Below are 23,122 nucleotides of genomic sequence, written 5' to 3'. Positions count from 1 at the left end.
CAGAGAGCACCCTAGGCACAGGGAAGGTGGGTCTCATTGCTTTTGCCGTCTTCCTGCCATCTTTTCTGGGTTGTTGGTGTCTGGCAGGCTTTGATTGGGTTTCGTTTGTAAGAGAATCTCTATAATATCCAGTATAACATGGACCTTTGTGCCCAAAGCAACTTCTATGTGGGAAAGCCCCAGAAATAAAACATACAAATAAATTTTAAAAATTAAGAACATAAAGGAAATTTCCTTGAGCAACCAGAGCTGCCACTGATTTCTCTTTGTAATTCCTAGAAAGGTGATGCCATCATCTGAAATTTCTGAATGGCAAACTTTTATCTCCGTTTTTCTGTGAAGAATGTGGTTTGGTTTATTGGAACTCTTTAGAAAAAAAATTTTTCCAGATCAAAGCCTGTCTTCCCATGAGCTTTCTTAGATGTGACGAGTGCTAGGGTTAGATCTGCTGCAGGCCTGATATCTCCTGTACTCTGGGCCACTGGTCTTTGAGCATGTAATAATTCCCTGCCCCCACTCTTGAATCCACTTGGATATCAGAAACCACAGCAACCTGCATTGGCAAAGGGAGCCAGAGAAAACCTAAGCAACAAGGGTGTGAGGGAGTGTGGGCCACATGCAGCTTTTTGTATGAGTCATCCCTTCTTCAGCACAGGGTTCCCTCCGGAAAGGTAAATCCCCACATCTGCTAGATCAAAGGACACTCTTTTTCTCACTCTCTCTATTCTCATTCCTTCTGTCTGGACTCTACACCTGTCTCTCTACATACAGGAGGCCCCAGGAATATCACCATTATAGTTGAAGATCCTATTGCAGGTTTGGGAGCCAGTCCTCCTTTCTGTGTGCCACCTCCTCTTCCTTCTGCCCCTCTGTGACCAACTTGCTCAGTTCAGAACCTCCTTTTCCATTCTGGTGTCAAATCAAGTCTAGCTAGTTAGGTCCTGCTAAGATGTTTGGATCTGTCTGTAAAATGGCAGCAATATTTTGCATAAATATCTTTTCTGCCATGACTTCCCTATGCTTCATTCAGTCTCCCAACTGCTTCTGGGAGGCACTGTCAAGACTTGTCAGTCCTGTTTGCCCAAAGATGAAACTGAGGTCTGCTATTTGTCTAAGGCATCATGATGAATCATGGCACAATTTGTCTTAAAATTGAGTACTTGGTATGGATTACTTTGTTTTCCTTGAATTAACACCAGAATGTATTTTCTTCCCTTTCTGTGATCTTGGATGTGGATGCATGTCTTTTGCCTTTCCTAGAGTCCCTTGTTTCCTTTTTCTTTCACCCATCTTCCTTCCGCTCTAAGTTTCTCCCCACCCCTCATTCCAGTCATTATGTAGGATTTTTCTAGTGACTTAGTCTGGTTCTTTGGTTTTCATAATGGTATTCAGACTGAATATTGTGTTCCACTCTGCATACTATAATGCATGGAGGTATTAACACTTGGATGTGTCTGCAAGACAGCGTGGTGAGGGAGGACTGAAAACTATGGTCTCCTGGTAATGGGTGAAGCCACTAGGTATGTTAGCTTGGAACAGAGAAGATTAAAGGGGAACAAGTCTGTGAGACCACCATTTAGAAGAGCGTTGTTCTTCTCAAGGAGATGAGAAATTGTAAAAAGACAGATTCCCAGTGAATATGAGCAAATTCTAAGAATTAGAGCTATTCATTTAAATGGGCAGCATCAGGAGGTAGTGAACTCAGTAAGCACAGGCTGGATGGCCTTTAGATGTTTTAAAGGAATAGGGTGCTGTTGTTGGAGTTGGTGTTGTACACTGAGTTTGCCTGGGGACCTCAGAGGTCCCTTCCAAGTCATGGTTTCTTACCAGGTCACCATGGTGACTACTGGTTTGCCTTCAGTTCAGTTGTGAGGAGCAGGGCCCACTCAGGACCACCAAAAATTTTTGAGGCCCAAGGAGAACACAGTTATCTCTCACCACATAGTAACATATTTTGTGAGAGGAGAAGCTGACAAGTTAGCATCATCTGTCAGGGAAATGGGTTGGATGCAGCTCAATCATTCTTTCTTCCTGAGCATCCTGCTTATTTCTCAGGCATCCACCTGCTTTTACACTAGAATTCTGTATTTTCCTTTGAAGACTATCACCTTCTCATTTCCTGTGAGCCCTGCCTGCTACTATTTCTCCACACCCAACTTTTAGTGTTCTCGAAAACTTCTACCCCATGCATTGCCTACTTTGCCAGCCTTCTCTTGCAATCTCCTTCTCCAATAAGGCTGGGCCTACAGTCCTTTGGTCACAAGGCCATCATCCTTGGCTTCTCTCGCATTGTCTTATGCTTCTTTGAGAGACATTGCTGGATTTTATTTTAAACTTCTGCCAGTTCAGAAGTGAGTTAAATTTGGAGGTATGACAAATTTACATTGCAGGTCCAGGAGAAGCTATATCCTAGTATTTCCTTAGTGAGTTTAACTCTTCTATATTGTTTTAAAACCTAGTGTCACGCTGTCAGAAAAGTTTCAATGTGCTTATCTTTGTTTTACCATGTGAGGACTGTTTTATATATTGGTTTGTCAAGAGGGTAGAAGTTGGCTAATATACCTGGAACATTTGGTAAGAAGATGGAAGAAAAGAGAACTACTTCATGAATTCACTTTGATTTGATTCTTTTTCACCTTTGTGTTGCATTCTAGGTCATGTTTTTTCTTTTTCCCTTAGAACATACTGACTTCCCATCTCCTTTCCTCCCCATGTGTTCCTGCATTCTTGGACTGTTGTTCCCTGTTGGTGTGCCGCCTCTCTCCTGTTTGGGAGGGCATTGGGAATGGGAGCAGTTAAATGTTGAAAATCCAAAGTTGGGAATGTATCTGTTGCTCACCTGGTATGTGTGTTTTTACTCCCTGGTGGTCACTGACACTAGAATCCTGCAATGATAAGTCGAAGTTGAGAGGCCACTTACCCTACTCTGGCCCAAGCAGTGAAGTCAGCACACCCAGCTCTCTGTACATGGAGTATGGTAAGTGAGTACTAGGAAGGCTAGGGCTGCAGTTGTGTCTTTGCTCTCCCCTTGTGCCTGCTAAGCTCTGAGCTGCGTGGCTCTCATCTCAGCTATGTGGAGGGTACATACCATACAGTCTCACTCTCCCATCATTTTCAACCCCTGTACTAGAGATCATATTACCCTGCCATTTTTCTTCTCCTCTCTGACTTAGGGGTCCCACCCTCTCTTATGCTGTGGGTGTTATCACCATGAATGTTGAGCCTGGTGGAATGGCTCTCTGAGTGGGTGAGAGGGACCTTGGAAAGAGGCCTTTGAGTGTCTGGGCTTAATTAGCAAAAGACAAGCTCCACATGGAAATCATCCACAGGAGGAAGCCATTTGTTTTCTTGTGTGACTCTTGGCACAGGTTTTTTGTTTTCTTTTTTGTGTGGTAGGAGAGCAAATATGTTGTCTTAAATAAAGGTGCTAAGAGAATTGTCTCCAAGCTCTCTCCATTCATGCCACCATTCTTTAACCAAAAGGCTTAGTGCTCTACGATCCTGAGATTCAGAGACATTCCTTTAGAAGGTAGATATCTTCTTTCCAACCTGTTACCTGGGAAAACTTGAGAGCATCTTTAGTGGTAAAATCATCAGACTTCTCAAAGAAGCTTGACTGTTACAGATTTGTTTTTTAAGTCAGCGCTTTTCACATCCACATTCCATTTTCCCCACAGAGGGTGGTCAGTACCTGTGCTCAGGGGAAGGCATGTTCCGAAGACCTTCAGAAGGACAGTCCCTTATCAGCTACCTGTCTGAACAAGACTTTGGCAGCTGTGCTGACCTGGAAAAGGTGAGGAATCTAAGGAACTACCAAAGAGCCCGTGAGTCAGGAAATCTGGCCTGAGGGGCTGTGGTGACATTTGTTCTAAAGAGCTCTTGGGTGCACAGCAGTAGCATGAGTACAGACTACACGGAAGATAAGCTCAACAAATTCAATCTCTGGAGAACTCCTGAGGGAGTAAATGCTCTTTATTAAGTCCAAAAATATTACTGATTTTTGTCTTAGAAGCTGCCTTAGGTAGAGAAGCATTGAATTTTAGCCACGTTTTTGTTTCTGTGACCCCTGGAACCTTAGGGAAAAACTATATATTTCCAGAATCAGCTTCTATATTTCGTTTTAAGGCTTAGATATGTAATAAATAATGTCCCTGTATCGTTTTATAACTTACCAAGCACTTTATCTTGAGACATCATATTTACCTTAATACTTTATGTACAGGTATATGGGTTTAGAAAAGACCCTGATATGAAATTGTGGACTTCTTCTCTGTCATATTTTTATGTAGAAAGTAGGGCAGGAAGGCCAGGTACAGACAGATATGAGAGCAAAAAGAACAGAGGACAGGTTTTTTTGACCATCAGCTTTCCTTATAGTAGAAGTGTATGTTTTCCCTGGGCATTTTGAATAAAAGCAGTGCATGTCTTGGAACCTGTTTTCCAACATTATAATCAGTGAGGCATACAATATCTCTAGCCCTTTGCTAGGCAACTTCTATGGTGCTTTCCTTCCCCCAGGAGAATGCCCACTTCAGCATCTCAGAATCCTTAATTGCTGCCATTGAACTAATGAAGTGCAACATGATGAGCCAGTGTCTAGAAGAGGAGGAAGAGGAGGGGGAAGACAGTGATAGAGAGATCCAAGAACTGAAGCAAAAGATCCGCCTTCGTCGCCAGCAGATCCGCACCAAGAATATGCTCCCCGTGTACCAGGAGACTGAGCATGGAAGTGAGTGAGGCTGTGAACACCTCCGTTCCCGCTTCTTCCGGGCTTCAGGATAAGACTTGGTGCCTCAGAAGTTTTCTTTATTTCCCCCTTAATTTGAAATGTGATAACCAAGCCAGGGGTCATTCCTCTGTCAGAAAGATTTTCTATGTTGTTCTGTATTTTTTTTCCTACCAGACCAGAGACCTAGATTTCATCCATTTCCCACTTCAGAAATATCTTCCAAAACATGTTTCTAATATGAGCGCTAAGACCATTGGTCCTAGATTCACTTCACAGATAGTTGTACTTTGTATTTATGTGAAACTTTCTAAATTTCATGAATAAAATGGATATCAACCAGTCACAAGAACTAGTTTCCACTTCCCCAGCCAAGGTTCTATTTCTCTACTGAAGTTGTGCCAGGTCCCTTTCGTTGTGACCCTAGAAGGAGTAGGAGATGTCTTTCTGTCCTGTTTATTCCCTCCCCAACTTTTTTTTTTTTTTTTTTTTTTTTAATGGAGCAGGCTTTCGGGTCACTTCCAGCAGCTCCCAGTTCAGTTCACGTGATTCGGCACAGTTCTCTGATTCTGGCTCTGCTGATGAGGTTGATGAAGTTGAAATCCAAGGTAAGAAGTGACAGTTTATTTCAAGGGAGTTTTCATTACCCTTTTATTTCGATTTAGAATCATAGGCTGAGAAGCTTTTCTTAAGTAGGGGACCTTCAATATGGTCCATTATGGAATGTTAGTTATTGTAAGGGTTAGCCTCTTTTGCTAAAAACAACAACCCTTTAAAATTTAAGCCAAAAATAACACTGAAAGAAAGTGTTCCAGGTGGAGCGGGTTGGCTGTTGAAGTCACCCTGATATTTCTTCCTCATCGCACCGTTCACTTGGATTCTTACCCTGATTCCTCCTGCTAAGGGCATAGGGCTGGCCCATACCTATGTGAAATGAGAATCCTATTCTTTCGTATTCTATAGCACAACTAAAATTGTTTCAAGGTGTTTAAAAGGATCTTTATTACAATCCTAAAAGGAGAAAAGGAGAAAAAGTCATGGAGGAATAAAAGCAAAAAAGGAAAAAAAGTTTACAAAGTAGAGCTAGGTAAGTTGCTTGCAGACTCTTGTGCCTGTTGTTAAGGATCTGCATAGAGAAGAGGAAGGGTTTTAATCTGGGAAAGCAGGTGTGTTAAATTAGGCTAACCCATAGTTAAAGGGTTAATCCATTCCTACAAATCATAGATTTCTTCAAGTTCTCATCAGTACAACAATAACAACAACAGCAAACAGTTCAGGGACATAAGCTTTCCCCCATGGTTGAAACCCAGAGTAATTTTATTATAGAAGTGAATTATATTTGTAATTCTCCATTGTAAGATGATGATGAATATTTTATTAGATGAGGCTCTGATTTCCTGTTTACATCAGTCTAGAGAACCCATTCACCTGCACAGACCTCCAGGTGTGGTAGCCGGGTTTCTTCCCCATGCAGAAATATAATTTTTACACGTTTTTCTAGGTTTCTAGGAAGTCCGTCTTCTGTATTCTCCTTAAAGTATCTGATACCTATTCATGATAATAGTAGTCACTTTAAAACTCCATTTTTTTTTTGTTTGTATGTGGTTTTCCAACAATGGTTCTCTAATTTTCTGAGACCAACCAAATATTCTATAATTCAGTTCTTACACTAACTCCAGGTGTTAGCACAGACCCCACAGCTTAAGTTTTCAATCCCATGAAACTACCCCACTTCAGATGCCAGCCACAAATGGGGTCACCAGGCTCCTTGCACTTCTCCCCAGCCAACTACAAATTCAAGAGTTCCCTTGGCTCCCCACCAAGTCAATAATTTGCTAGAATGACTCGCAAAACTCAGAAAAGCACTATATTTACAATCACAGTTTATTGTAAAGGATACAAATGAATAGCTATACATGAAGAGGTATGTATCACAAGGTCCCAAAGTGTCCCAAGCCCAGAAACCTCAGTCTTCATGGAGTCAGTACACTACGCTCCCAGTACACCAGTCTGTTCATCAACCAGGAAGCTACCCCAAACCTTATCATTGTGAGTTTTTTTCAGGGTTCCATTATGTAGGCACTAGTGATTAAATTACTGGCCATTGGTGATTAAACTCAGTCTCCAGCCCCTCTCCCCTTCCAGGAGATTGGATATAGGGCTAAAAGTTCATCTGGCAACAAGCTCTGACCTGAAGCTGTCTAGGTGCCCTGAAAGTCTTCCTGTTAGCATAAACTCAGATATAATGAAAAGTGGCTCATTATGGATAATAAAAGACATTCCTATCACTTAGGAAATTCCAAGGGCTTAAGGAGCTCTGTGTCAGGAATTGGGGCAAAAACCAATATATTTTTTATTATACTACTGTTTGATTCATTTGATCTTCAAATTAGAAAATAAAAAAGGTTCTGCCCTCTCTCGGGATCAACAGTCAGAATTTTATGAGGGTAATATTAAGGTAAGTTCAAAACTTGCTGCTTCGCTGGGTTTGGATAAGTCTGTTCCTTGCAGCAAAGCAAGGAGCCAAGATAATCTGTTTAATCTAGAAGGAGCCAAATTTGAAATAGTCTGCCTGGGGGTGGCATGAAATCACCCTCTGGTTGGAAACTGTTGCTGCAGTGGGCCCAGAAGAGATATTTAATCAGTTAACTCATCAGAACAGAAATCCTTGAAGGAAAAGACCTTAGGGCAGAGTTTCTCAAACTCTAGCCCAGATAATTCTTAGCTATGGTAGGCTATCCTGTGCATGGTAGAATGTTTAGCATCATCCTGGCCTCTACCCACTAAATGCCAATAGCACACCCACCCTGTCCCACAACGATGACAATCAAAAATGTCTCCAGACATTGCCAGATAGCAAATCTGGCAAAATCCTCCTGTTGTTGAGAATCAAAGCTATAGTGAGTAGTAAAACTATAGGTATAGGTTCCTAAAAGTAGTTTGTCTTTTGGAGCTTAAGTCAAGTCCTGATTCCAGGAACATGTCTAGAACTGTCATTCTCTTTGATTTACTTCCTGTCTAAGTACTAAAGGGCCCACTTTTATAATTATTACACAGATGGTAGCGAAGGATCTAACCTGACTCACATGTCAAAGAATGGACTCTCAGTGTCAATGGCTTCGATGTTTTCAGGTAGCCTGTGCTGGAAGCGTGGGTGTGCTCATACATGCATGCGTGTGAATGTTTGCACCAGCCTTTATATGTAGTTTATTGTGTGATACTTGTCAAGGTTACAAGGACTATAGTATTTAGAGAACTAGCTGGGAAAAACTAGGCGTAAGCTATCCAGAAACAATACTCATTTTCTTCTTCCTCATATAACCCCCAACAGTCCTCCTCACTGAGATTGTCCTTGTTAATCTTTCCCTACAGTGATACTTATAAACTAAGTGGTCATTATGACTGACGGAAGTAGTATACAGTTTAAAAAGGAATGGTTAGGTGAAGAAATTTCAATTCAAACCCATCCAGACAGCAAAAGTCAGAATGGTATGAAATTTAGTGTCTCTTTAAGAGTTTTGAATTCTCAGAGCCATCTCTCAGAAAGCTCTCTCCTCTAGGTACTTTGTATACAATTAGGATTTAGTGCTGTTGGCTTTAGTAATTGCTTTCTAAATCCAAACAAGTATGCTTTCCGTTGTTTGTGTGTAAAGCCATTTCTGCTCAAAATGGCTTTACACACAAACAACAAAACTCAGGACTTTCTATTAAACAGTTAAGTTTTACTGTTAATATTGTCAGCTACTAGAATTTGAAAAAATTATGTAAGATTAGATCAAGATTTAGAGAAATAAAAGTGATTAGTTACCTTTTTCTCTACTCCTGAACTGTTATAATTTATTCTAACATAGTCTTCTCTTACTTGAGAAGTACTTATCTTAAGCCACTTTTTAACTGGTTTCTAATGTGTTTATAACCACAGCCCTTTGCTGTTGCATTTATTGACTCCACCCACTTTAACCATAAGGCATACCTTTATTTAGTCTTCTTAGCATCCTTTCTTCGCCTATTTGGGAACTTTAAAGCTTTTTTAATACATCAAGAATATGAAACATTTTTTTCAATTAAAAAACTTTTTCTTGTGGCCAACACATTGTGGAGTCTTGGGGGAAAGCTATCAGATCAAGCCTCTCTTAAAAGTAGTGACTTGTTTTATCTTCTTTGTGCATGCAGAGTCCCAATTATCAAAGTAGAATATACAATTCATTTTTCACTACAGTTCCTTATTGCTTTCTGTTCTTTTTTCATGTTTCTGGTCTTTAATCAAGTTTATTACGAGTACCAGATTCTTTCTAAAAAGTGTCATACTTTCATTAGCAATCTGTTTGATCATGTCTAGAGGTTTACAAACGTGTTTCTTTTTGATCATCTTAAGTGATTTATGCTATTGGAGAGTTTCTTGGGATACTATCATAGGAAAATTATCAGAATCCATAGCATCCTTGGGAAAATTACTTAAGTATCATATTGTGGACATTGTGATAAATACTTTGCATATTGTAATACTCTGCTTAATGTAATCACATTTCTTAGAGCCTGAGTAGACAATATGGAGCAGAAGTATTTCTGAAGGAAATAGATTTGAAAGTTACTTCCTCCTAGCAATAAAGTAGATATAAACCTTGTGGTCATAGAAAGCTTATTCATAGAAAGCTTTGTATTCATCAACATTTCTTTTTAAAAACGATTTTACTGAGGTGTAATCGCATATAAAAATTTACCCTCTTTAAGTGTATAATACTTTGTAGTAAATTTACAAAGTTGTGCGACCATCACTGCAATCTGTTTTTAGAACATTTTTATCTCCCCAGTAAGATCCTTTGTGTCCAGTTAGTTATTCTCCTTCCCACCCCAAGCCCAGTTCACTGTTAATCTACTTTCTGTCTCTGTAGACTTACTTTCTCTGGACATTTCATATAAATAGAATCATACAACATATGATCTTTTGTGTCTTACTTCTTTCAGCTCATCTGTTTCTTCTAATGGTGTCTTCCAGTTGGTATGATATCATTTATATGATCCCAATTCCAGATAGTGTTTTCAATTTTTTTTAGTTTTAGAGTTTTGTTATTTTTATCCCGCCCTTCCTCTTCTATGAACACCTGCATAAATTCTTCATCTTCCTTTATAGATTCTTAAAGAATGTTAGTCACCTGTACATATGTATCTAGACAGAAACCACTCAGTAATCTGAATAGGGAAAGTTTAATATAAATAATTATTAATTTTAGTGGGGGATCGAGATAATGGGAAACCAGCTATTAGGAGTAAAGAGAATGGTAAAACATACAGGAAGAGCAGATATAGGGAGCAGTCACTACCCATGGGGCTGAGATAGGAACAAATGTAGAAGACAGGGTCACATCCCCAAAGCAGCGATTCAGACCTGGCTCAGTGGATGGATGGTAGAGAACTCTGCTGCAGAGCTGCCAGGGGATGCTGTCCACAATGGGTGCCAACAGGCCTCAATGGGGTGCTGGAGTGCTGGAGGAGGCCTCCCCCACGGATATGCCATGCCTCAGAACTCAAGGGCCCTGGGGAAAGTGGTTCGTGACAGGTGGCACTTACTGTGAAGCTTTCTCAGGAAATGCCATGGGAAGCCATTTATGAGAAGTACCACTAGTGACACTCTGCCGCGAAGCTGCCCGGAAGGCTTGCCTGTCCGCAGGAAAGTCTCATGCACTACAGGAATTGGCCTGGAGGAACACACCAGAACCAGCAAGAGAAACCTCTTCTTTCTCCAATGTCCCTCCAGTGCCCTCTACTGACAAAGCTTAACATCACACCAGCTTGCAAAAGATTGTTTACAAGTTTACAGGTCCAGCTTCATTATCACAGAGCAGACAAAAGAAGGGCAGATTTGAAGCTGAACAGCAATAAATTTATAACTGGCAACATATATAAAGAGAGAAGTTCATGAACTGTGTTTTCTGACAAGTTTTTAAATTGTATCCAATTCATGGTAATCAGTTGCTGCTCCCAACCATCCTTTCTTTTTTTTTAGTAATTTTTCCTTTAAAATAATATTTTGGTTCTCCATTTTGAAATGTTTCCTCTTGAGTCAGCAGTTACAGAAAATTCACTGGAGTTGGATTTCTAGATGCGTTGGCTATCACCTTATCTGCTAGAAGGAAAGCAAGATGGAAACCAACATCAAACTGAACAGTAAATTCTGAAGTTGACTCTATTCCCATGCCTCGCTTACTTTAAGAATTTGTAGAATTTGCTAGGGTACCGAGTTTTTAACCAGTTCTTCCCTGATCATCCTAATACCAGTGTCTGGACATGCAAAAATTCTTTTTATAACATCATTATTTTTGTTGTTATTTGTTTTTATATTTTTGAACTTTTTCAATCAGTAGTAATAGCCTTATCCTATTAACATGTCAGAAGCATTTGAAATCAGTTTTTGTCAATGAATCAATAAAAGTTTTCGTAAGTATGTTAACTTGCATTTGGAAGGTGAGCTTCTTAGGCTTCTTTCTAAAATGCTTTCATTTGGGGTACATTTGATCCATTAAGATGAATAGGTTCTTCCTCTCTTTTTATTCCTTAACTGCCGTAGGCCCTGGGCTGCTTTTATCCAGATCTTTGACTGGTGTTGCTGTCATACTAAATTATCTGCTTGACCTGACTAGAGAGTCAACAGGATGCAGCAGGGGCCCAGTACCCACAAGGCCTTCATGATGCTTTACCAGTGTCAGGTGTCACGTCCCTTTTGATATTAGGTGCAGCCTCTCTACTCCTGGGGCAAGAGCCTTACATCTAAACATATGTGGTCTTCTGCACTCTTGGGAAGTATTCATGATTAGACAGGAAGTCTAGTGAAAAAGAAGAAACATGATAAATATGACAACCATATTTTCCGAAGGGGAGAAACTGATTTTTTTCCTCTCAAAGAAAAAAAGACTTTCTCTCTGCGAGGATAAAGAATCACTAAATCGTTTTTATGAAGAAAATGGTTTCCTTAGCAACCATGAATTATCAACCACCTCTCCTCTCTGGTGTGAAGTGTTTTCTTTAAGAGCCTGACCCTAAAGTAACAACATTAGTTAGCTCTTTGTTGAAGGGTATCTAAGATTTTCTCTTAGTTTTTCTTTTTGGTCACTCCCAAACAGTCTCAAATTTGCTTTTTGCTTTTAGCCAATTAATCATTTATTTAGAAAATATCTTATAAAAACATTATATAGAAATAACTCTGAGGGTTACAAGGACAAGGCAAGACTTAAGTACAATCCGAGGCAGTGTAAGTGTTATTCAAATAAATGTTACAAACCCAATGGTCTGTGAAGGTCTGCTATTGCCTACAATTTTTTTTTTTTTCTCCACTAACACTTTTTAGATTGGAAAAGACAACTATCATTATATTAGGATATGGATTTTGGTGGCGCAAATTCAGACAGATAATTATGATATATACGAACTTCTTTGTTAAATAAAATAAAATTTGTTACTAGTCAAAAATTTGTTGCTTTCTTAAGTTTTTCTATGCTTAGAGAGTGTACGAAAATTGACAGATTTCAATTCGGTTCTTGAAGATATTGATTTGTCAGGACTATTATTTGAATATATGCTTGCATACAGAACCCTGTGTTAAGTATTTTGGGGTTAAACAGAAGAATAAGACACAACCTCATTTCCTCACAAAGAGATTTTATAATCTAAAAGTACATACAAGAATATAGAGATAGGAAATGTGAAGAACAATTGAGCTACCCATGGCCAAATGCAGAATCATGTCATTTAATCTTGCTCTATTGAGGGACTAAATGCAGTAGATTGATCATTGCGTAGGTTTCATTAGGAAAAGGTCTTTTCACTGGGCATCAAAGGAAATGAGGGATGAGACTTAGCAGAAGTCTTGTTTTCCTGACTCGAGTAGGTTCTTTCCACCTTTCTTGAACATGACTGCTCATCCCCCCCCCCCCCCCGCCATCAAAAGTATTTGGGTGATGAGGTCTCTGGAGGTTCTGAGATATCATTATTAGAAATCCTCTTCAAAATCATATATCTGAAATATGGTTTGGAAAGTCTGCCATATTTTCTGTAATTATGCCTGTAAAAATCATGTTGAATAGCTCCATGAAAATTTCGTTAGTTACCAAGCATCTCCAGGGAGCTGCCAAGCCGTAGAGAGGTTCTTTTCTTCCCTGTGCCACCAGACAGGAAGGAAATCTTTCCATGAAGCTTTTTAAAGGATATGGAAGACTTCTCACATTCAAGAGAAGTAGTAGCAATAATGATCAGATGTTAGAAGCAAAGTTCCAATTCCACAGACATTTAATGAGAAACCTCTGTGATCCAAGTTCTGTTTTTAGGTGCTGATTCTGATATGAAAAAGTGCTAGGTAGAGTTCTTGCCTCTGGAAGTTTATTATTTAAGAGGGCTTGAGATTTAGAGAATGAGGGAGAGATTAAAGTACTTTACTTTTGTGTTTCTGCTTGGAGGAGAGTATGATCCTGTGTGGCTTAAGATGCTTCCTTTTCTTGTTCACTGTTTTGTACCAAGTCTGAGTTTGTTATTCTACCTGGATTTGTAGCCACTTTGACCTTCTAAGTGCTATGCTTAATGTCACTAATTCAGCCTACTTGTGACTTGAACAGAGCCAAACTGTAAATTGTTTGTAGAGCTTCACCTGGACTCTACTCTTTATCCTGCATAGAATGTAGCACCTAGCTGCTACCTTGAGTGCTTAGGTGGTAATAGCTTGGCATGGTTTCCATTATTATCCCCTACTGCCTCCATTTCCATTTCCTAGTCTCTTTATCCTTTATCTCTGGTTTCATTTAGATGCTGACATCAGAAGGAGCACGACCTCAAACAGCAAATCCTTGAATTCCTCCCAGTCCTAGTAAGTACTTAAAAAAAATCAATCAATCAATCAATCAACCTTTGGGGTATGTATTAAAACAAACTGAGTTCTTGGCATATGGATGGGAAAGCTGTAGATGAAGCTGTCCACATTCACACAGAGTCAAGGTTAAAGTGTTGGGCCTGCCTGATGGTGGCACACTTAAGGGAAGGAAACAGAAAATCGTTTGTTTAAACAAAGTGGGCTCTAGTGGAGGCAAAGCTCATAGTATGGATAGTTCTTTCTCTCTTGACTGATTATACTAGAGGCCCCCAGAAGATTAGGTCTCAAAAGAGAGAAAACAGTGATCATGATTTCTGACCATGAAATCAAATTGAACAGCTTCCATATCGTAGTCTCAACTAGGGGAAATAGTAGCTCGTTTGGGAGCAGCAATAGCCCTTTATAGTCAACAAAACAAGTTTCCTCAGGTGTTATTATCCTCATTTTGCAGTAAAGAAACTGAAGTTTAGAGAAAGGAGGTGATGCAGAATTCTTAACTAGCGGTGCTGTGCTACCGCTAGTAAGTAGAATTAACTAGCGGTGCTGTGCTACCGCTAGTAAGTAGAATTAGTAAGTCTTAGGACGATAAGACCAGTATATTTTCCACTATACACATGTGTCTAAAGATGATGAGAAGAGAAACTTAGCAGACTGGGGGTGCTAGGAGTGTTCTCTCAGCCCAGAAGTTCTGGTTTCAAGTGATATCAAGTCCCGAAGGAAAGGTTCCCATTTTCCTGCCATTTCTCTATGCTCAGCCTTCCTTGAATCTCTCCTTTCCAGCTCCCACTGCTTCCTACACTCCACATCCGCGGAGGCAGTGGCCATGGGGCTCCTGAAGCAGTTCGAGGGGATGCAGCTCCCAGCCGCCTCGGAGCTAGAGTGGCTGGTTCCAGAGCATGATGCCCCCCAGAAGGTAGATTCTCAGCTCTTTTTCTCTACCTACTGTCCAGCCCCAGGAAGTTGTGAGCTTTTCTGATATTGTTCTCCTTTGTCACACGTCCCCAGTCTAGAATGAGCCTATGTGTTTCCTTCCTTACAAAGCCATTCATTACAAATTTGTCGAATGAATGAATATGAATGAATGCTTGCCTAGGTTTTCCCTAGCAATGGTCAAAACAGGAGATAATGGCTCCTTCACTGTCCTTTTTCCATGACTGCTCATAGACCAGAGGTAGAACTCCTATGTTGTGACCACCTTTGAGACATGGCGAAAAGCAAATCGTTCAGATTCTTCTTTGCTCTGCAGTTGAGTAGAGCATGAAGCACCTTGGAATGCCAAAGGTCCTGGGGAAGGCTCAGTTACAGCATCAGCAGTGAGCGCTACCACTGGGATGATGTTTCTGTTTCTTTTGCTTCTTGGAACCCAAGGCTCTCACTTATAGTAGCCTGGTGCCTTATGGTTTCAGGGCCAAAGTTCCCTGAAGCCCTTACCTATGATGTTCCTGACATATCTTTCATTGATTATGCTCCTGTCACTGCCAGAAGGGTCAAACGTGTTTCCCTGGACTGCCCATGTTAGATCACCCTGCGCTTTTCTCCTACAGCTCCTGCCCATCCCCGACTCACTGCCCATCTCACCAGATGATGGGCAGCATGCTGACATCTACAAACTGCGTATTCGTGTTCGTGGCAACCTGGAGTGGGCCCCACCCCGGCCTCAGATAATTTTTAATGTTCATCCAGCCCCAACGTGAGTAACCAGAGGCTATGCCCTTTGAAAAGCAGATATATTCTCTTTGGATTGTCAAGGCTGTCTTCTCACCCTCTTGTCTCTGCCTCCAGCTGTATATCCCACAGAATTCTAAGAGTTATAGGGACAGGCTTATTGATCTTGTCTGTAAGTCTTACTCTTAATCCTCCTATTCCTCCTTAGCACTACCCAGAAATGAGGCCTTTCATCGTTGGCCTTGCCAACCTGTTGCCTTCCTTTTAATAGTTTTGTGAACTTACTGGTTTTTCTTTTTTACAGATGGGTGAATGATTTTCTTTCCTATTGTCTCTCCTTTTTACTATTTCTCATCTCTTACATTTGTATAGAAAATGTGGGTCATTATTGGGGAAACTCACTGCCTAGACCTAAATTCTAACCACACAATCCTTGGTTTGAATTGGTTCTCCCAATATGTTCAGTTTGTCCAACTTTAAAAAATCAGTGAATTTCCCTCTCTTTCCATCCTTAACAAGAGACCTATGTTTGTATCTTCATCCTTTACATCTCAGAGGCCTCATACAGCTGGTATCTGCCAATCCCCTTTACTCCCCCTTTCCTCAGGAGGAAAATTGCTGTGGCCAAGCAGAATTACCGCTGTGCAGGATGTGGCATCAGGACAGACCCTGGTGAGTATCTTCTCCGATCTCAGTACTGCCTCCAAGGGCTTTACCTGCTCACACACTAGGTCAGAGAGGTAGTAAGAGGTGGTGACAGGGCAGAATTAGGGAAAAGGAAGGAAGGGGCGCGGCAAGACATAGGACTAGGCAAGAACACTGGCAATCAGAGGGAAATTATTTCTGGGAGCACATTACTAGGATTGTATACTAGAGAAAATTGGGTACTTTTGGCTCGGTCCTTGGAAGCTGAATTTTGTCAACTCCGGGAGTGTTTGTTCCCTAAGTGGTCTCCAGAGTGGCAGACACAAGCCATAGTCCCCGCTATGTGGATTTCCGCCTGCTTTGGGAGCTCACAGAGAATTGTCTAGAGCCCACTGGCCATCCCTTCCCGCTCTTTCAAAAGAAACAGCAGAGCTGCCTCACCAGTTTATAGATGGGAAAGCCACAGCTGACCTTTTGACTGCCTGGTTTTTCCAGATTATATCAAGCGGCTGCGGTACTGTGAATACTTGGGCAAGTACTTCTGTCAGTGCTGCCATGAGAACGCCCAGGTGGTTATCCCCAGCCGGGTTCTGCGCAAGTGGGACTTCAGCAAGTACTATGTCAGCAATTTCTCTAAGGACCTGCTCATTAAGATCTGGAATGATCCACTCTTCAATGTCCAGGACATCAACAGCGCCCTCTATAGGAAGGTCAAGCTGCTCAATCAAGTCAGAGTAAGACCCTTGAAAAGATCACGTCACAGATTACCCTTGTCATCCCTTCTCTGTGTTCCTATAGGCTTTTCCAAGATCACCACACTTCTTTCTGTTACCATGTCAGAGCCGTAACCATCTCATCATCCGCATTTTCTCTATGTACTTTCTGTTGCTATTTCCCAGGTATCTGTCTAGTTAGAGTCCAAAACCTGCCAAGGCAGCTCTGAAGCTGTAGCACTCAATGGCAAAAGCAGGATTTCTTTCTTCACTGAAAATATTATGAATAGAGAATAGGGTATTAGGTGGAAAATTCAAATTCTGGATCTCTCAATGGCTCCTAGCTGTGTATGTGATTTGGACAGACTGACCTAGCAGGGGGACTTTCCTGACCAAAAGTCACTTTGAAGCGAGTTATTGAGTTACAAATAGATATAGAGAATAGTCTGGCTCTGGCTGCTGCATGCAAGCCTTCCAGACCCTCAAGGTTTAAAGGTACTGGTCTAACGGTTGTTTCTCTTCCTTTCATACCCTATCTTACCCCCTACTCCCCACTGCAATGTCTATTTCCTCAGCTGCTGCGGATCCAACTGTACCGCATGAAGAACATGTTCAAGACTTGCCGATTGGCCAAAGAGTAAGTCTTGAATGGAGGCCAGAGGCCTCTGGCTGAACATATCTTTGAAAGAAACATGTCCCAGCAGTTGCCCTTGTTATGTGAAGAGAGTAGGGGGATCTTGCAGAAAATTCCAGAAATGGTAAATGAGAAGGCTACAGCAGTAACTGTATCTGTATTCTTCTCTCTGGAAGGGGAAATATGGGCAGGCCTACCACTCTTTGCCAGCTGACACGAATCACTCTGCAAAAGGGTATAAAAGTCACTTCTCCCATCCAGACACCTGATAGTGTGGGAGAGTTGGGGTAGCCTGGAACACTGGGTTGGCTGGGTGTTGCCCACCTTCATTACCTCTGCCCAGGACCCTTCTCTTCTGTGTCCTGCTTCTGGATAGAGATTCTTTTGCTTTGTAGCACACAAGGTAATCATTTTCTGCTTCCATCCACTTCCCCTCGTCTCCCGTAGCCTTCTGGATTCCTTTGACACAGTTCCAGGCCACCTAACAGAGGATCTCCACCTGTACTCGCTGAGTGACCTGACAGCAACCAGGAAAGGGGAGCTGGGGCCCCGGCTTGCTGAGCTCACCAGGGCAGGGGCTGCCCACGTAGAGCGGTGCATGGTAAGAAAGTCTTGCTTTAGCATGTGACTGGACCCTTGTTTAGGGATATGGTTTGTTGGGTGGACCCAGGGTTCTTGCCATTTAGCTTCAGGAAGTGGAAAGGGCCTGTTTCAACACTGTAAGAGAAACTGGACAGGATCTCTATTCCCTGGGTCGATGAACAGCTAATCATACAGATCTAAAAACCTAGAATTAGAAGAGGATTTGATGTTGGTATTACCACTGGGGAACCAGGCAGTTCTAAGCAGATCTTCACTAAATTGTCATGACATGGGAAAAGAACCTGTATCTGGAGAGGGTCTTTAGCTTTAATCATTTTCAGTCACTGTGACCAAAGGAAATACTTTGCCTTTTCTGGGGTAAGCCTCAATTTTCTTGTCTCTAAAATGTGGATAATTAATATACACTGTTCTTTTCTTTCAATATCTTTGAGGATTGTAAGTTTTAAGTATTCTGTAGATTCAAATTATTATTGCTCTTACCCAACATGTCAGAAGCTCCATTTTTAGGATTTCTCGTTTAAAAATATGCCTATTTTGTGTACCTGTGATAGTCCCAGAATTAGAGCTTAAAATGGGGCATATATAGGGATCCTGTGTAGTAGGGACAGTAGGAAAGATGTAGCTATAATATGACTCAAGGCCGTGTGTTATTTAGGAGAAATATTCTTGCCTTTACAATTTTGTCTTAATTAGCTGTGGTTCTTATTTCAAAATAAAATCATTGTTCAGACTGGAATTTTGGCTTTAGGAAGCCTTTTGTGATGCTATTCCTTCCTTTTTTCATCTCTTTGTTGAGAGCCACTCTTATGGCTGGAGTTTCTCAGGCTTATCTCCCTCTTAAAGCTTTGTCCAACACTGTCCATCCCTGGCCCTCATTTGGCTGTCATGCTTCCATGCTTCCAAGTCCAGCCTGGGTCTCTTTTTGAAGGCTGAGGGACACCTTAGAGCCCACTCAAGTCTTATTTAGATTTTGCCCCTGCCTTTACTTGTGTTCATCTTCTTGTGCCCATTCCTGGTACGCTGTCCCTCATTTTGTTGCCTGTGCCTTTCCTGCCCAGCTCTGCCAAGCCAAGGGGTTCATCTGTGAGTTCTGCCAGAATGAAGATGACATTATCTTCCCTTTTCAGCTCCATAAGTGCCGGACTTGTGAAGGTGAGTGTTGGTGCCACGTGTGGAGGGAGTAAATAAGACTGAACACAAAGCGAATTTATTTCCCTTCAGCCACCTCTATTAGTAAGAGTTTGGCTTGTTTCAGAAACTCCCTGTGTTTCACCACAGGCACACTGAGCCGTGGTGGTGAAGAGGGGCTATGGCAGCAACGTACTTCCAGCTTGAGATAATACAGATTGTTTTCTTCTCTCTCACCTTCCCTACTTGAATAGAGTGTAAAGCGTGTTACCATAAAGCTTGTTTCAAGTCTGGAAGCTGTCCCCGGTGTGAGCGCCTGCAGGCCCGGCGGGAATTGCTGGCCAAGCAGAGCCTGGAGTCCTTCATGTCAGACTGCGAGGAGGAACCCACCGAAGCCTTGGCTCTAGAGGCTGCCGTCCTGGAGACCACCTGAAGGAAGCACGTTAAGCCCTTTTTCTAGGGGCCAGGTCACACATGATGCAGAACTGAGCCACCCTTTTAAGGACTTTTCCCACTTAGGTTTTTTTTTTTTTTTTTAATTCTTGTTATCATTATTATTTTTTTATGACTTGTTTAATGTCCATATATAGCCAACCTTTGTGAGGTTGGTGGGGTCCAGTCTGTTGTGACATTTTATAGATACCAGATATTTCCATGAGAACTGACTCATGGCTCCTTAAGGGAAGCTTCCTGTGCCTCTGTCAAGGGAATGGACAGTGAGACCCAATTCTTCTGACATCCATGGCCTTCTCGACTTGGACCAGATCTGGTTTCAGCTGCATCTCAAGTATCATTTCCAGTTTTATTTTGTTTTAGTTCTGGAGCTTCTGAGCCAGGCCTTTCTCAACCAACTCACTTCTCCTTTGCTGCTGAAACAGGAGGCTGAGTTTTCTCTCTCCCAGTCCTGGAGAAGGGGCCTACTGTGCTCTGAGTGACTGGGACTACATTGTGGACATTCTGCCCAGCTTATTTAGGTATTTTTGAGGCCATAAAAACAGCATTATTACTACCTTGGAATCCACAGAGACCTCAAAAAGTCAGTCATGACTTCCTTGTTTGAAGTATTCTAGGCATAGAAGACATGACAGCCAGCTTTACCTGCCCTGGTGGGCTTGAAGCAAAGAACAGAATGATACTTAGGCCAGGGCCATTCATAGCCTTCAATAAGTGAGGCTACATTCATAGCCAAGCATAAATGAGGCTATAACTCTGTTGCTTACAGAGAATTTATTTAGTCAGAGGAGCTGTTGGCCTCCTCTTAGGTGGTAAGGTCCCTCCCTTCCTCTGGTACAGGTATGATCTTCCAAGCTCAGGCAAGTCCCTGATGCCATCCTAAACTAAGGACAGAAACCCTATCTGCCATCTTATTTGTGTCCTCTGTTAGATGGCCGTGACGGTTCTGAGTAGAATAATGGCCCGACTCCATTCTTTCTCTCCCGTCCTGTAACAGAGCTGCGATCCTCCCTGGTGGCTGATCTCTTGCCTTAGTTTTTTTTTTGGTCAAAATTGGGGGGAAGCTTCCTGCTATTAGTGGTATTAGACAACCTGACGGTTTGTGGATATGAGAGTGAATGTTGCTCATTTTGTTCTTGGTGTAACAAAAGCCTTTATGCCAATTATGCACTTAACTCTTTAGCCTGGTGATATCCATATGTTCAGTCATCCTTTTCATGTCACTAATTTTAACAAACATATCCCTTTTTTAAATGTATGTTTTTATTGGAAATGTTTTTGATGGGACCATGTATGTGTGTAATGTTCTTTAAGTTGTCGTAGCTCCTGACCTATAGGTAAAACACTGGTTAGTTATTACTGCTCTGAGGGCTGACAGCCCTATGAACTAAAACCAATAGCATTTTTGTTTGGGGACTGACTTCTTCCTGCGTACCCATCTTTCCATAGTTGCTTGCTAGTAGAAAAAACTTGGTGTTTTGCCAAGTTGGTGTGCTGCCCCAGGAAGCTTAACAGAAAGTTGCACATGGTTGGTGGAAGCTGTTAAGTGTCTGAACTAGAGGCAGCTAGGAGTCTCACAGGAAGGAGAGGGGGCAGCCAGGTAATGGCCAGAGCTGAGGCTCTGTGTGGGCAAGAAGGAGTAGGGAGGAATTGACCTGTGGCATTGGCCCCTCTGCCTCAAACTTGGGATCTGAAGGCTATATCAGGCCAGAAGACCCCGAGGCTGTTCTCTCTTCAGTTCCTGGCGGAGGCTTTGAAAGCCGAGGCCTCTAGCCCAGCCTCGTTTTGAAGAGTTGACTAGGTTGACTAGCAGCTCCCTTGTCCCTCAGGGAGCTTTGAGAATGATCCCACAAAACTCAAGTCTCACTAAGGGTTAGGCTTCAGATTCAGACTCAGGAGTTTGTTTAAATGGTGAGCTCTACATCCAGTTTTGGTTTGAATTACAAATCCAGTTCCTTAGTCCAAGTCACTACACTGGAGGAGAGACCTCCTCTCATTATTGTCTCACCTGTTTCATATTAGCATAAGATCAAAGGGTGGAAAATAATGACACAGTTTCTAAAGCTTAGATCAATATTACGTGCTCTGGTTTTTTCACTTAGTTTTCTCTACCTTCCCCACCCCATCCCTCTAGGTTGCTTATCAGTTTTTAGTGACCATGACACTCTGCTGTCATCCCTGTCCAAATATTTATTTATTTGAAAGTAAGGAGAAACAAGAAAGAGGGTGGGATATTTGAAAGCACTTTGCAATTTACCAGTATCTAAAAATCCCTTGCTGTTGTGGGGAGAAGTTTTGAATGCACTGAAGAGAGTTCCTTCTGAATGAAATAGGATGGAAGAAGTGTTCTTTTCTATAAATAAAGGGAAAATCAAGTTTGCTTACAAGGTGGAGACAAGATTCAAGTCATAGCAGGAGTGGAAAGCAAATATTTTCTACTTACATGAGGCTGTTATTGACTTTCTCTGCCAACATTTTAGAGCTTTTGTTGAATTAACATAAAAGAAGCAAGAATCTAAACAGAGATGTTCTGTGTGTGCACAGCTCATGTTCTGAACTCGAGTTCTACTTGCTGTAGTTCATACACAGCCTAACAGCTTGTTGTCATCTTCAATAAACTAAAGAAATGAAATTCTGCCTTCATTTGCCTTTATGTATATACATACTTATTTGTTTTTTCTTAGTCTTCATTCTTCTTTAGAAATTAGTATACTATATACACACTTCTGTACCTTGTTCTTTTTTTTCTAACAGAGTATCTTAAGAAAGAACTTTCTATATCAGCCAAGAAGAGTTTCCTTACTCTTTTTTTATAGCTGCACATTTTCTGTTGTATGGGTGGATTATAATTTATTCAACCAGTTACATATTGATGAATATTTAAGTTGTTTTCAGTCTTTTATTAATACAAACAATGCTGCATTGAAAAATCTGTTCATACATCATTTCATGTAGGTACAAGTATATCTGTAGGATAAACTTCCAAAGTGGAATGGCTGGTACAAAACATATGTGCTTTTTTAATTTTGATAAATATCACCAAATAGCCATATAATCTAGTGGAGATAAGGAGATTTGAGTAGTGGGGAGGACAGTACTGTGAGGTCACACTCCCCTGCCTAAAACTCACCAGCATTTTTCTCCCCATATAATAAAATTGGTTCCTTCCTTGGCAAATAAAAGGTCTTCGATACATGGTCACACTTTAGCTTTCTAGCCTAATATCCTTTAAAGAGCTAACTCAGCTACCTCACAGCTTTCCCTAACTGCATTCTATTCTACTCACCCTCTGTGAGCCTTTGGTACTGTAAACCTGTTAGATCACTCTCACATAATCTTGTTACTTTATTAGTATTTTTCCTAATAGAACAACAAACAAGTGAATGAATGGGATGAATGAATGAATTGCCAGGTGGCTATTCGAATGTAGGAACTGACTGTTCTACATGGAGGCAGATGGACAGGAATGATCCTTGGAGGGTTATTCTTGACAAGGATTAACTTTGCTGCAGCAGTGGCCCTGACTCACCGCTGTCAAACACCTGTCCTCTTTAATTACCCTAAGCTCAGCAGCCCTCCCTCTGCAAAAACTCAGTGATCGCCCCAACAACCCAGCACAAACCCTTCCAAATTAAGCCGGAAGAACTCAGCCCCTATTCTTAGTCAGAAAGGAGACCCTGACAGGGTCAGCCCACCTATCT

General features: G+C 41.5%; 1 protein-coding gene across 10 annotated transcripts in view; it reads left to right on the top strand.

Moving 5' to 3' along the window:
• RUBCN (rubicon autophagy regulator) overlaps positions 1–22,053 on the top strand; it is a 55,754-nt gene extending 33,701 nt beyond the window's left edge. For 5 of the 10 annotated variants that reach the window (XM_016135225.2, XM_036219042.1, XM_016135220.2 and 2 more), the window contains exons 8-22: positions 772–816; positions 2,882–2,977; positions 3,678–3,793; positions 4,519–4,729; positions 5,233–5,334; positions 7,784–7,858; positions 13,517–13,577; positions 14,361–14,493; positions 15,125–15,270; positions 15,853–15,917; positions 16,386–16,624; positions 17,179–17,240; positions 17,685–17,838; positions 18,899–18,992; positions 19,223–22,053. In XM_016135225.2, the coding sequence (XP_015990711.2) occupies positions 772–816; positions 2,882–2,977; positions 3,678–3,793; positions 4,519–4,729; positions 5,233–5,334; positions 7,784–7,858; positions 13,517–13,577; positions 14,361–14,493; positions 15,125–15,270; positions 15,853–15,917; positions 16,386–16,624; positions 17,179–17,240; positions 17,685–17,838; positions 18,899–18,992; positions 19,223–19,401 (1,778 nt within the window). In that variant the 3' untranslated portion in view covers positions 19,402–22,053. The remainder of the gene's footprint in view (positions 1–771; positions 817–2,881; positions 2,978–3,677; positions 3,794–4,518; positions 4,730–5,232; positions 5,335–7,783; positions 7,859–13,516; positions 13,578–14,360; positions 14,494–15,124; positions 15,271–15,852; positions 15,918–16,385; positions 16,625–17,178; positions 17,241–17,684; positions 17,839–18,898; positions 18,993–19,222) is intronic. The other 5 variants (XM_036219036.1, XM_036219038.1, XM_036219040.1 and 2 more) reach the window with 5 other exon arrangements.
• Positions 22,054–23,122: the final 1,069 nt, after the last annotated feature.

This window comes from Rousettus aegyptiacus, unplaced genomic scaffold, assembly GCF_014176215.1.
Source record: "Rousettus aegyptiacus isolate mRouAeg1 unplaced genomic scaffold, mRouAeg1.p scaffold_m13_p_4, whole genome shotgun sequence".
Classification (NCBI taxonomy): domain Eukaryota; kingdom Metazoa; phylum Chordata; class Mammalia; order Chiroptera; family Pteropodidae; genus Rousettus; species Rousettus aegyptiacus.
Note: the sequence above shows the minus strand (reverse complement) of the source record. Positions and strands in the feature narration are given on the sequence as shown.